The following is a 14840-nucleotide window of genomic DNA, read 5'->3' as shown; positions in this document are numbered from 1 at the left end:
TTTTAAAAATCAAGTTCTGGGCTTCACTTGCATCTCCAGGGTTTATTGTCCATCCCTAACTGCCCCTGAATAGTTTAGAGGTATAGCATGGAAACAGGCCCTTTGGCCCACTAAGTCCACACTGACCATCGAACACCTGTACATACTAATTGTCTCGCTTTCACTTTCTGTGCACTAGGGGCAATTTACAGAAGCCAATTAACCTGCAAACCTGCACATCTTTGAAATGTGGGAGGAAACCAGAGCACCCGGACAAAACCCACACTGTCACAAGGGAACATGCAAACTCCACACACAGACAGCACCCGAGGTCAGGGTCAAACCCAGATCTCTGGCGCTGTGATGCAGCAGTTCTACCAGCTGTACCAGTGTACTTGCCTCTTGTGAAGGTGCCGTTGGGGAGGGAGCTCCCGGTGAGGATGAAGGGATGGGCATATATTTCTATGTCAGGAAGGAAGGTGATTTGGAGGGGAACTTACCCATGGTGGTGTTCCCATTTACCTCCCATTGACCGCCGTGACATTGGAAGAGGTCATGTGTGAGGGCGGGGCTAGGAGGATGGGTCACTGCAGTGCATTTTACAGATGGTACTAATGGCTGGATTCTTGTTCTGCTCCCCAGTGTTATGGCCTCATTTGTCCTTCAAACAGTCTCCTTTTTGAACAAAAGCTTTGTTCTTTATCAGTGAATTTGGGATCCTGCTGTGCACATTTCCCATGGTAAGTCAGTGACCATGGATCCTCTCCGTGGATGGTGCGAGTTTAAAATGGAGATGAGGAGAAATTTCTTTAGCCAGAGGGTGGTGAATTTGTGGAATTCATTGCCACAGATGGCGGTGGAGGCCAAGTCATTGGTTATTTTTAAAACGGAGATTGCTAAGTACTTGGTTAGTAAGGTTACGTGGAGAAGGCAGGGGATGGGTTTGAGAAGGAAAATAGATCAGCCATGATCGAATGGCAGAGCAGACTCGATGGGCTGAGTGGTCTATTCTGCTCCTATGTCTTATGGTCTTATGGAAGGTGCTGTTGAATGTGGCTTCCACTGAATATTGGGTTAACCCTGAGGTTTCTGCTCGAGGGTGAGTGCTCTCCACAGGCAGCACCCTGCCTGGGTTTATTGGAAATCCACTGCCGCCACTTGCTTCTCAGAGAGGAAGGGATCTCCCCAACCCATTTATTCTTGGCTCTACACACCCCGTTTTCTGGCCCTGGTTTGGGTGAAACATCTGAGCCTTGTTTCACTCATCGCTTCGAAACTGGATTGTGCTTATATTTCATTGAGCCTTCCAACTCCTGTCGGAAACGAGGACACTTGATCACAGAATCTGATACCACGGCTTAAGGATGTGTTCACATTCCTGGGATGGGAGCCCAAGCCTTGCCCCTTTGTCCTTGCTGTGACTTCCTGCCTCGTCACCCAGGTGATGGTGAAGTGCTACACGTTATTTTGAGGAGGTGCTGCCCAACTGCTTCCATCAGGTTCTCAGGGTTTTTAGTTTTAGAGATACAGCACGGAAACAGGCCCTTCAGCCCACCGAGCCCACACGGACCAGCGATCCCAGCACATTAACATTATCCTACACACACTGGGGACAATTTACACATATACCAAGCCAATTCACCTGCAAACCTGTATGTCTTTGGAATGTGAGAGGAAACTGAAGATCTTGCACAAAATCCACGCGGTCACGGGGAGAATGTACAAACTCCGTACAGACAGCATACGGATCTCTGGCACTGTAAAGCAGCAACTCTACCGCTGTGCCACTGTGCCGTATACCTTTTTGTACATTAAGAGAATTTATTGTGGAGTTAGTGTTGCAAGTGGTCCTGAGGTGATAGGTCAGCCACGACTTTACTGAATGGCCCAGCGGTTGTGTGGGACTGCAAGGCCCACACTTGTTCTAATTCATTCTGTTGTTACCGTTCTGTTAATTGTGGGAGCTTGCTGTGCACAATCAATGACAACAGTGATTCATAGAGTTATGCAACATGGGAACCGATCCTTCGGCCTAAAATGGCCATGCTGACCAAGATGCCCAACTAAGCAATTCCCATTTTCCTGTGTTTGGCCCGTATCTTTCTAAACCTTTCCTATCTATGTACCTTTTCAAATATTGCAATTGTACTTGCCTCTACCGCCTGGAATAGCATTTTATTCCACACACCCATCACACTTTTGTGGAAAAACCTGCCCCTCAGGTTCTCTTTAAGTCATTCCCCTGGGTCACGTTAAATCTGTGCCCTCTAATTATAGACTCACATACCATGAAAAACAGACTCTAGCTACTTGCCCTATCTATGCTCCTCTTTATATTAATAATCTCTTTTAGGTTATCCACTTTGGTGACAAAAATAAGGAGGCAGATTATTATCTCAATGGTGTCAGATTAAGTAAAGGGGAAGTGCAACGAGACCTTGGAGTCCTTGTACACCAGTCACTGGAAGTAAGCGTGCAGGTACAACAGGCAGTGAAGAAAGCTAATGGCATGTTGGCCTTCATAATGAGAGGATTTGAGTATAGGAGCAAATAAGTCCTTCTGCAGTTGTATAGTGCCTTGGTGAGACCACATCTGGAGTATTGTGTGCAGTTTTGGTCACCCATTCCTTCCCTCCAAAGATGCTGCCTGTCCCGCTGAGTTACTCCAGCTTCTTGTGTCTGTCTCCTGGAAGCAGGTCACGTGGCTCCAGCATTTTGGGTCATTGGCAGAAGTGAGGGAGTTGGGGGGGGAAGGGGGGGGAGTGGTGCAACGGGAGCCTCGGCCCATTATAACCAAAATCTGCCACTCAGAGGTCCGTTATTGCGAGGGTTGCTTTACCTCATTGGCAGTGACGTGGTTTGGGACGTGAAGTTGCAATAGATTTTGCCAATCCATTGATTTAGAAATGACAAGCTGTCGATGGGAAGGATAGGCTCTATACAATTGCTTCAATTACCTTTAACTCATTGCGTTGGGATTTCTCATTGCAAACGTGCTGTTTGCTCGAGTTACACTTGCAGGCCTCTTTCAGGTAAACTGATTACTTCCAACAATTCTGGACTCGGCTAAATCCCCCAACTCCTCATTAGTTAGGTGATAAACGTCACAGAAAGCCAGAAGTGAAATGGAAAGTTCAAAACAAGCGCTCAAACCAGATGCTCTTGGCACCATCGCAATAAACCACTTATGCTGTGTAATAACATTTAATACATTTTATATTTTTACCAAAATGAAGCTGGGAGACCATCTATTACTTTTATAGCAATACTCCACAGTGAAATAGAACACATGATAGTACATAGAATTGAACGGGCCCACAATGTCTGTGCCAAGCATGATGCCAAGACCAACTCTTACCAGCCTCACACAATCCATATCCCCCCCCATTCTTTGCATATCCATGCACCTATCCTCCAGTCTCTTAACGAAAAAGAAACTGCTAAAAACGCTCAACAGATTAGGCAGCATCTGTGGAGAGAAGCAATTAATATTGAAGATTTGTCAACAGAACCTGATCTCATGAAGGATCTCATTAACTGCATATCTCACCACAGATGCTGCCTGACCTGCTGAGTCTTTCCAGCAGTTTGTTTTTTCTTTCTCTTAGATTTCCAGCAACTGCAGGTTTCATTTTGATTGTTCCACTGTGTGTTTATGCATATCTGTTTGCATGATGCGTTTTTTGCTTGCGTGTTTAAGAGCGTTTGGGAGTGTTTTAATATGGGCAGTGCATTTGGGAATGGAGGACGTGTATATAAAGGAGTGAATGCAAGGAGTGTGGTTGTATTCAGCTGTGGCCTGGTGTGGAAGGTTGAGGGGTGTGCACATACGGAACCCTGCAGGCTTCCCAAACTGCGACAGGTTTACAGGCAATCCCGTCCTCTGTTGGTTGGCTCACGAGTGTACTTCGAGATGTGCTCCTGATTGAAGTAACTTGTGATATCGCTCTCAATGAGCCTTCATAACCTTCACAAGTAAACACTGAGCTGAACTATTGGAGGGACTGGTGGAAAGGAGGGAGAGAAGCCGGGTGATAAATGTCAGAACCCTGTATTTTCTCAGCATCTGTGTCTGCCGTGGGAAAATTCACAGTGTGCGCAAAAAGGTTTGCTAGATTTGAAGAAACATTGTTTTTCTTTGCAGGACATTTCTGGGGGTGGATGCAGAGCAGATATGAAAGAAAAGATACACTGAGCAGAACAAAGTGCAGTGGGGCACGGTTTGGGTAGTTACTGCTTTTGCAGCTCAACATATAACCCACTCGCACAACCTGTCATCACGGCACTGCAATGTGTGTGACAAGTCTAATCTTTCAATAGTTTGGTCGTTAGCCAAAAGTAATGAAAGGAGAGTTTTGACGGTATCTGAAACATTATAATGACCCAAGGTCACTCTGTAAGCTCTTTGCGGAGTTCAGTTTCAATGGAACACCAAAGTTTAAAGGTTGTGCTAAAAAAAACTAAAGTTTAAAAGGTATTCTTCTCACTCTTAGCTTGCGGGGATGAGAGGGGGTCGTGTGTTCTACAGAGCAAGGATTGGGGTGGAATCTCCATTTTAATGTGTATCAGTAGATTAACTAGAGTTTTTCAGTCACAGTATGTATCGCAGGTTGTGTGGCTATGTGGTGTGTGTGCGTGTGGTAATGTGCACATGTGTGTCACATGCATGCATATGTGCATGCAGCACATGTGCAAACATGTTAGTGCAGAGAGCGTCGCTGGAAATGCACCTCTGCCTGAGTCAGCAACTGGGGAGGAAGCGAGGGTGGCCGAAACTCTGTCACTAAGTGCGATGCTGCAGCTTTGATCTGTCGCTGCCTGCCACAGGCTTGGCTTTGATGGGAAAGGATTTTCCACCTCCTCCTTTCCTGTCCACGGCAGCCCAAGTACGAGCTTCAAAGGCAGATACAACACGCAGGCAGACACTGATGCAGTTCACCAGCAAATCGGAGATCAGCTGGCGATGAAAGGAGAGACTTCAATGCCTAACTGTAATGAAAATATAATGGCTGGAAACCAGCTAGGAATAACATGAAGAAACACTTTTTTCGCCTTTTTAATCACACATCAGGAGAAGGTAGAGCAAATGTCTGCAATTCTCCTGCATCCCTACGACACCCCCCCCCCTCCCCCTCCCCCGCTCATCCAATTTCACTCTCTCGTTTGTGAATCCCATCTCTCTGCCATCGCCACCCCTGTCCAGGTCCTGAGCTCTGGAATTCCCTCCCAAGATGTCTCCTGCCCCTCTCTCCGCCTCAGAGACAATCCTCAGTCCGTACACGATAGAGCTTTGGACTGCCTCCTGATATCTCCATGTGAACCAAAGTCTATTCAAAGATGGGATTGTGAAGCACCATGGGAATTGTAGTTGGTCTATTATTGTTCCATGGACTGAGATCATGTGAAAAGCTTTGTTTGCGTGCTGTCCAGGCAAATCACACTGTGTGTAAAAGTCCATCAAGGTATTGTAAAAAAAAATATGATGCACAATATAGCTTGTTTAAAACACTGGGGTGTAGGAACTTCTTGCAGAGGATGGTGAATCTCTGGAATTCTCTACCCCAGAGGTTAATTAATTGAGGTATTCAAAGAAAATAGTTAAATGTTTGAAAGATTAGGAAAATTAGGTTATGGCAACCTGGTGCAGCAGAGGGGATGAGACAGGGACAAATCGATCATGGTCATATTGAGTGGTGGGATATTTTAGAGGAACGGAGTGACCTACTCCTGCTCCCATTGCCTTATGTCCTAATGTTACCTATGTTTGCTGACCCAATGCTACTGGAGCTCTATGCTCCTCCAATCTTGATCTCGAGACCATATCTAACTTTAATCGTTCCATCTCTGACTGATGTGCCTTTTGTTACCTCGGCCTAAGCTTTGCAGTACTCTCCCTAACTTTGCCACCTCTCTCTCCTTCCCTTGTATCTCCTGAAGTCTGTTTATAGTCCTCTGGTCCACCAACTTCATGCCAACCTTTCCACACATCTACACTAATATCATTTGCCTGCTTTAGGACCATGTCTTGGCTACTTAAGTGTTTGTCTAAATGATTCTTCAACATAGTGACTGTATCTGAGACCACCGCTTCCTCTGGCAGTGCATTCAAGATGTCAATAACTCGCTGTGTTGAAGAAACAAATTCTCTTTAAATCTGCTTCCTCTCACCTTAGACCTGTGCCCTCTTGTTTTTGATTCCATTACCTAGAATATCTACCCAATCTCCGCCTCTTATAATTTTATATACCTTCAAGAGGTCACCCTCCTTCACTCCATGAAAAACAAACCCTGACTAGCAATCTCTCCCTGTACTTAAAGTCCTTCAATCCAGACAATATCCTGGTGAATCTTCTCTGCACTCTCTCCAATGGAACTGCATCCTCCCTACTGCCTGGCGACCAGAGCTGTACAGAATATTCTGAGTGCAAGCTAATCGGTGTTGGTAAAGTGGCAATGTAACATCCCACTTGTATATTCTATGCCCGACCAATATCATGTGCCTTATTTATAATCCCATCAATCTGCCACTTACATGGTACTACAGACTTGAACCGCAAGGTCCCTCTTTTCATCAATATTATTTAGCACCTTACCATTTAGTGTTAATATCCTGCCACTATTTGACTTCTCAAAATGCTTCACCTTGCATTATATTCCATCCAAATTTCCAACTGATCTATATTCTGCTGATGCTTTAGACAACCTGCATTGCTATCCACAACACCTCCTACTTTCATGTTATCTGCAAATCAATCATCTTTCATCTTATATCGCAAACTACAAGGGACCCAGCACCGATCCCTGTGGAACACCATTGATCATTGGCTTCCGATCAGAAAGGCATCGTTCCATTGCTTCCCCTCTGCCTCCTATAGAAAAAAACAGCCTTGGATCTAATTAGCCAGCTCACCTTGGATCTCATGTGCTGCAACCTTCTGGAGCAGCCTTATTCAAGTCCGTACAGAAAACATCTACCGCCCTGCCTTCATCAGTCTTTGCAGTTGCCTCCCCAAAAAGCTCAATCAAATTAGTGAGGCAGGATTTCCCTGCACAAAGCCACGCTGACTATTCCTGATCAGCCCTGCCCCTTCGAGTGTGCATAGATCCTAAACTGTAGGATTATTTCCAGTAATTTCCCTACCACTGCTGTAAGGCTCATCAGCCTGTAGTTACCTGGCTTATTATCCCTGTTGCTTTTAAATAGAAGAAAAACATCAGCCTGTAGTTACCTGGCTTATCCCTGTTGCTTTTAAATGGAAGAAAAACATCAGCTGTCCTCCAATCTTCTGACACCTCACTTGTGGCTAATGAAGAAGCAAAACAAATCTATTGGGGGTCACAGTTATCACCTGCCTTTCTTCCTGTAGCAGCCTGGGTTAGATCTCATCTGGCCCTGGATATTTATCAATCTGTATGTATCCCAGGACATATAAAAGCTCCTCATTCTCTCATTATCTCACAGCCTTTTGTCTCCTTTTCATCTCTGGTCTTTGTCCAAACATCGGCCAACCAAACCCCTCCCTCACCTGTATCAATCTATCATTTGTCTGACTTTGACCTCCGACCCCCCCTGTGCTCCAGGTTTCCCTCTCCTACTGATTCTACAATCAGTCTTGAAAAGGGCCCTGAAACGTCACCTGTCCATGTCCTGCCTGTCCCATTGAGTTACTCCAGCACTTTGTTTTGGTTTTTTTAAACCAGCAACTGCAGCTCCTTGTGCCTCCTTCTTAACACTGAGCTGGTCCAGATGATCCGCAGTCCCCTCCCTGAACTCACTATCCTCCATGTCCATCCCCTTGGTGAATACAGATGACATGTCCAGTAATGCTCCTGTGACATGCCTTGGGATGACTTGCTACAGTAAAGTACTCGTTCTCAATGCAAGTTATTGTTGCTGCAGTGATTTACATTATGAGAGATCAGTTCTTGGGCTTCTCATTAAAGACAAAAGCCAACGGTTGCTGTGACCAACTCCATGCTTCAGTGACATTTTGTTTTGAGAGAGATTCTCTGAGATTTGGTCATTGCGGCAAATAGCATTGGGCTTGGTGTGGGATTTGGGAACAGGGGCTCACCCAACGTTTGTCTTTTTACCCTTCCAGTGAAGTACATGAGAGAGGCGACTCCATACATCAGGAAGACCTCTCCAGTTTCGGAAATTGGATGGGAAACCCTCCCGCCAGAGTCACCCAGGCTTGGTTCCACTGCCTCTGAGTCGCCCTCCACCCCACCGTTCTCCCTGCGCATCGAGTCCAAGGACAAGAGGAGCATCCCGCTAAAGATGTGTTACGTCACCCGAGGCCTCACTGTCCCAGATCCAGAGAACAGGTAATCTCCACCCTCCCGATGTATCATCATACAATACAATACAATACAATATATCTTTATTGTCATTGTACAGGGGTACAACGAGATTGGGAATGCGCCTCCCATACGATGCAATAATTTAATTAGCTAGTCAGTATTAATTTAAACAACAACAACCCAACAAAACAAATTGTAACAGTTTTAAGACAGAATAAAGTTTATTCTTTATACTTATGATGATTAAACTCATTCTAAACTAGTTGAGATGCGGCTTAAATTGTTCATGAATAAATGTACTTATGCTCACAGGAACAGCGCTGGGAGTGTTCTTTAGTTAAGTACATAGGTTCATGTTAAAGGAGCAGAATTAGGCTATTCGGCCCATTAAGTATTCCGCCAGTCAATCATGTCTGATCTATCATCCCCTCTCAACCCCATTTTCCTGCCTTCTCCCCATAACTCTTGACACTCGTACTAATCAAGAATCTGTCAATCTCCACCGTTAAAATATCCATTGATGGCCTCCATAGCCCTCTGTGGCAATGAATTCCACACATTCACCACCTGACTAAATTCCCCATCATCTCCTTTCTAAAGGAACATCTTTTTATTGTGAGGCTGTGGCCTCTGGTCCGAGACTCTCCCACTAGTGGAAACATCCTCTCCACTCTTCGTTGTGTTTAGAGAGCTCTGGATTATTGAGAATGACTGCATCAGAGTGCAGAGGAACAGAAATGGAACTGAAAGCTCATTGACTCTCCACCACTGTAGAAAGATTAGACCAAAACCCTGTCTGCTCTGTCAAGTGGAAGTGAGTAATGCCACAGCACAATTTCAGGGACTTTCTCTTTGGTGTTTGGTTAGTTTATCTCTCAAACAAGAAACAGTTAACAGGTCATTTATCTCATTGCTGTTTCTGGCAGGACATTTTAAGCAAACTTGGTGCATTTCTATGTTCCAAGGGAAAAAGTCGCAGCCTATCCAGCCTCTCCTTATAACTCAAGCCCTCCAGTCCTACATAACATCTTTGTACATTTATTTCTGCCACCTTTCCTACCTTGCAACAAGGACTAATTGGTTCACTTTGGGATGGCCTCAGGTTGTGTAAGATGCTGTATAAATACACATTATTTTTTTCTTTGCCTTCTGACCCTCTTTCTCCCCAAACCGGTTCCCCCTGTTCTTCAGCATTCTGCTTTACTCTTGAGTTTTCTGACATCCCATTCTCCTTTCTTCCACTCACATTCTCCGTTGAATCTCTTTTTCATTCTTTCCTCCTCCTTGCCTCCCCCCCTCCCTGTCCCCATCCCCTGCTTCTCCCCCTTATTCCCTTCCCCTTTCTCCCTCCTCTCCATCCTGTCCGTTTCCTTCTACTGGGTTCCACTTTCTCCCTATCCTGCTTACCTGCCCCCTTTCCAGTGCCGTTCCCAAAGATTTATCCCCCTTTCCAGTGCTGTTCCCAAAGATTTATCCCCCTTTCCAGTGCTGTTCCCAAAGGTTTATCCCCCTTTCCAGTGCTGTTCCCAAAGGTTTATCCCCCAGACTTCAGCACAGTGCTAATTCCCAGCCCTCACGTCCGAATGCAGATCTTTAAATTGCATGAGACTCCCATTTCTTCTGATGGGCGTTAGAGTAATATCGCACCAAAGCAGGTCCTTTGGCCCTACTCATCCATGGTCACCAAGAGGCATCTAAACTCGTCTTTTTTGCCTTTGCTCGCTCTTGAGAACCCAAATTGTGGAACTGGGCAGGTATTAGGGTTGCCAACTGTCCCGTATTAGCTAGGACATCCCGTATTTTGGGCTGAATTGGTTTGTCCCGCACGGACTGTCCTTGTTCCGTATTAGGCCCGGGGGGCGCTGTAGGCCCCGACGCTGACAGTTTAAGTCCCGACACTCTAGGTTTCCGACATTTTAGGTCCGGACAGTCTAGGTCCGGAGGCCCGGGCGCTACCTAACGGAGGTTGCGTGGCAACCCGCCTCCCGACCCGGGCGGCCGTCATTGGTGGAGTGGGAGCACGTGGCTGGGTGAGGTGACGTCACCTTGTCCAGTATTTGGGTGTGTGATAGTTGGCACCCCTAGCTGAATTTATTCATGCCCAGGTTAGAATTTAGCCTTTGGCCAACTTTAAAACTCTTTGCTCGATGTTGATGTTATATGGATCATTCATAAGGAGGGCATACAATGATGGCTTGTAAGTGCTGGCAGTATTTTGACCACAGGACTTTGAATGGAGTAGGTTGCTCTTATGTAGAGCTAGCAGGGATTCAGTGGGCCAAATGGCATTCTGAGGAGAAAGTACATTACTCATCCTGACATTGTTACTTATTAATTTGCAGTGTAGCCCCTGGCATATGTACTGCTCATGTTAAAGAGCCATCCTCAGGAAGCTGTGGTTTCCAGTATGTGTATAGCACAAGGGTTTGAAATTTCAGGAAGGCGTTCTGATGTCTGAGTATTTTAGTCTGAGCCTCCAGGAAATACCGCCAATGCCACACAGGTTGAACTCGTGCACAGATATATACTCCCAGACCCAAAATAAGTCTTCCACATTTGCAATAAAACCAGAAGATGTTAGATCAGTCAGCGGGTCAGGGTCTCTAGTAATATTTATTCACGAGTGTCCAGCATCTGCACTTCCATATCTGCAGCCTGGGAATCATGAATGCTGCTCTTTGCCTATGTTTCAGCCCAAACTCAACAGTGAAATGCGTGACAGTGTAATGACCTTGTTAGCAATAGGGTGTAGTTGCTCAAGTGCAGGACGGGCTGCTGCTGCTGCTCAATGTGGACAACACTCTTGCCTCTATAGACAAGTTGCAGGTTCAAATCCAAGACTGGTGATTTCACCATGAAATCGCGGTCAATACCCCAGTGCAGTACTGACAATGAGGGGCTTGTAATTTCTTCCAAGGGCATTGCTAAGGTAGACAGGCAGGACCTTTGTTCCCAGGGTGAAAATTTTGTAAGACTAGAGGGCATAGTTTTAAGGTCACACGTGGGGTGGGGGTGTTTTGTATGTTATCAGATCAGATACTATTATGCAAAAATACAATCAGTCATACTCAAGTACAGTAGATAGAGCAAATGGTACGGTACAAAGTGCAAAATGTAGTTTTCAGCATTGTAGTGCATCAGTTCCACAAAGTCCAATGTTCGCAATGTAGTAGAGGTGAATCAGACAGAGTCCTAGTTGATGGCAGGATTGTTCTGAAACCTGATAAATGAAGGGAAAGAGCTGTTCCTGAGTCTGGTGGTGCATGCTTTCAAACTTCGGTATCTTTTGCCAGAAGTGTGCAGGAAAAAGAAGGAATGACTGGGGTATGACAAGTCTTTGATTATGTTGGTTGCGTGTTGGCAGAGGAAGTGTGAAGTGCAGATAAAGTCAATGATGGAAAGTCTGATATGTGATAGATCTACAATTTTCTGCAATTTCTTGACCTCTTGGGCAGAGCTGTTCCGAAACCAAGTTGTGGTGCAACCCTTTCTATAGGCTTTCTATGGTGAAGTCTAGAGAAACAAGGTGGAAGACGAGGAGAATCCATCACAGAAACTAGAAATGCTGCACCTAGAATTCCTTACTCCCTCAGGTCACGAGAGTTTGACCCATAGTTACTCGCAAACCAATGTCTGTAAACGATGTCTCTGATTACCAATGTTTTAACTTGCTTCCTTTAGGCAGTTTGAATTACATTCCCCTGACTGCAAGCATACGGTGGTCCTGAGATGTAAGGATACCTCTACAGCTCAAGCCTGGTTCAATACCATTCAGGCCAATGTTAATAGCTTGACACCCAACGTCATATCAGAGGTCAAGGATCAACTAGACAGAACGGGGATAGCTGGGTGTCGAGAGATTTGTCACATGGGCTGGCTTGCGGAAAAGGTAAGGCCAAGCAAGGTTGTTGTTTCATCATTGGATGTTCTGCAGTGGGACTTGGGGAAATGGAGATCCTGTTCTGACAATGGGAACAGCGTGAAAAAGCTGGAGGTTACAGGAGGTTATAGTCTCTGCCACATGAGCTATTTCCTCACCGGAATCTCTACGCACAGCTTGTTGGATTGGCTTACAAGCTGCACAAGCAATTTAAGAAGCTGTTCCTCTGCCATTAACATCCAGATTTTGACCATCATATTTTAAAGATAACATGTAGGTTTAAAGGCAGTGTGCGATCATATTTTTCGTATTTCACTGTATCATTCAGCCCATCTAATCTGTGTCTTGGAGCATTTCCATCAGCCCACTTATTCTCCTGCAAGCAAACCTCTCCCACATGCGTTTATACAGCCATTAACCACCATGTCCAGCAGTGTTGCATTGGGGCCAAGTAACCAACCAGGAAATGGGAGGAAACCAGAGCACCCAGGCAAATCCACGCAGTCACAGGGAGAACGTGCAAACTCCACACGGACAGCACTGGGGATGGAACTGGGGGCGCTGGAGAGGTGAGGCGGCGACACTAACTGCAGTGCCACTGTGCTGCCTCGGGTGTTTCCAGCTCTTGCTAATCGGTCCATGGTCCCGAACCATACTGTGATGCACCCCGATAACATCCTTTCCAGGGCATATCTGTAGAGGTTGGTTCGAGCTGGTTAGTTTGTGGGACAGGAACTACAACCTCCTGTAACCTGCACCATCTTTAATCGGACTTTACTGGACTTTATCTTGCACTAAATGGTATCCCCTTTATCCTGTATCTGTACACTGGGGAATGCGTGATTGTAATCAGGTATAGTCATTCCGCTGTCTGGATAGCATGCAACAAATAAAAAAGCTTTTCACTGTACCTCGCTACACGTGGCAATAAACTAAACTAGATGAAAACTAAAGTTAACCATTTCCCCTGGTCCAACAGGGCGGCACAGTGACGCAGCTGGTAGACCTGCTGCCTTCACAGCGCCAGAGATGCGAGCTCAATCCTGACCTTGGGAGATATCTGTTTTGAGTTTCCACTCCCTGTGACTATGTGGATTTCCTCTGGGTGCTCCGGTTTCCTCCCGCATCCCAAAGCCATGTGGTAAATTGACCTTTTCAAGATGAACATGGCTTATCTTGAAACATAGAGAATAGGTGCAGGTGTAGGCCATTCGGCCCTTCAAGCCAGCACCGCCATTCAATAGATCATGGTTGATCATCCAAAATCAGTACCCCGTTCCTGCTTTTTCCCCATATCCCTTGATTTTGTTAGCCCTAAGAGCTAAATCTAACTCTCTCTTGAAAACATTCAGTGAATTGGCCTCCATTGCCTTCTGTGGCAGAAAATTCCACAGATTCACAACTCTCTGGGTGAAATAGTTTTTCCTCATCTCAGTCCTAAATGGCCTACCTTATTCTTAACCTGTGACCCCTGCTTCTGGACTCCCCCAACATGGGAAACATTTTTTCCTGCATCTAGCCTGTCCGATCCCTTAAGAATTTTATATGTTTCTATAAGATCCCCTCTCATCCTTCTAAATTCCAGTGAACACAAGCCCAGTTGACCCATTCTTTCATCATATGTCAGTACCGCCATCCCGGGAATTAACCTGGTGAACCTACACTTCACACTCTCAATAGCAAGAATGTCCTTCCTCAAATTAGGAGACCAAAACTGCATACAATACTCCAGGTGCAGTCCCTGTACAACTGCAGTAAAACTCCTTGCTCCTAAACTCAAATCCTCTCGCAATGGCCAACATGCCATTAGCTTTCTTCACTGCCTGCAGTACGTGCATGCTTATTTTCAGTGACTGATGAACAAGGACACCCAGATCTGTATGACTCAAGGCCACACTGTATGACTCTAAGCCCGTTGTGACTTGGGTCTGCTTTAGCCCTATAGATGAAGAGAATGGCTTACATGAAACAGACATTGGATGGAAACCAATATGTGAGGACAGTCATAGCACTTCATGATTGATGGACTTAAAGGCTTTGTCAGGTCAAATAAAGCATTTAGACAGATTCTGAGTTTTAAAGTAAAATACACTTCTGCTTTTGTGCTGATTTTCAATAGAACCTTAGCAACAAGAGCAAGTTAATTCCTCTTTATTTTTTCTGGGAGGTTAATGCCCTTGCAAAGCGTGACTGGAAACTGCTGATGTATGTGTTTTCCTGCAGCTCACGGTGGCTGATCGCTACTCTTGTTTACTTCTGATGTGGGCTCCATTGGGCTCTGGGGTCTGCTTTGTCAAAGCAGCAGAATAAACCCTTCTTAATACTGAATGTGATATTTGTGGAAGGGAGTCCAAAATCAAGGCCATAAACATACAAATGCCTTCATAGAGCTGGCAATGAGCCAAATGGACTTGTGCACTGTCTGATTGTATGACAGGTACGTCCAAAGACGTACAGGTATGTAGGTTAATTTGACTGGGTAAAATGTAAAAAATTGTCCCTAGTGTGCGTAGGATAGTGTTAATGTGCGGGGATCGCTGGGCGGCGCGGACTTGGTGGGCCGAAAAGGCCTGTTTCCGCGCTGTATATATATGATATGATATGATATGATACCTCTTTATTTTTCAATAAAGATTTACAGATCAATACATCCAAAAATTACTTCCAGAGACAGGTT

At 45.4% G+C, this 14840-nt stretch overlaps 1 protein-coding gene across 2 annotated transcripts in view; it reads left to right on the top strand.

Moving 5' to 3' along the window:
- sntb1 (syntrophin, basic 1) overlaps window positions 1-14840 on the top strand; it is a 97384-nt gene that overhangs the window by 61991 nt on the left and 20553 nt on the right. For both annotated transcript variants that reach the window (XM_078397665.1, XM_078397664.1), the window contains exons 3-4: window positions 8082-8307; window positions 11965-12172. In XM_078397665.1, the coding sequence (XP_078253791.1) occupies window positions 8082-8307; window positions 11965-12172 (434 nt within the window). The remainder of the gene's footprint in view (window positions 1-8081; window positions 8308-11964; window positions 12173-14840) is intronic.

This window comes from Rhinoraja longicauda, chromosome 4 (genome assembly GCF_053455715.1).
Source record: "Rhinoraja longicauda isolate Sanriku21f chromosome 4, sRhiLon1.1, whole genome shotgun sequence".
Classification (NCBI taxonomy): Eukaryota; Metazoa; Chordata; class Chondrichthyes; order Rajiformes; family Arhynchobatidae; genus Rhinoraja; species Rhinoraja longicauda.
This window is presented reverse-complemented; position numbering and strand designations above follow the sequence as displayed.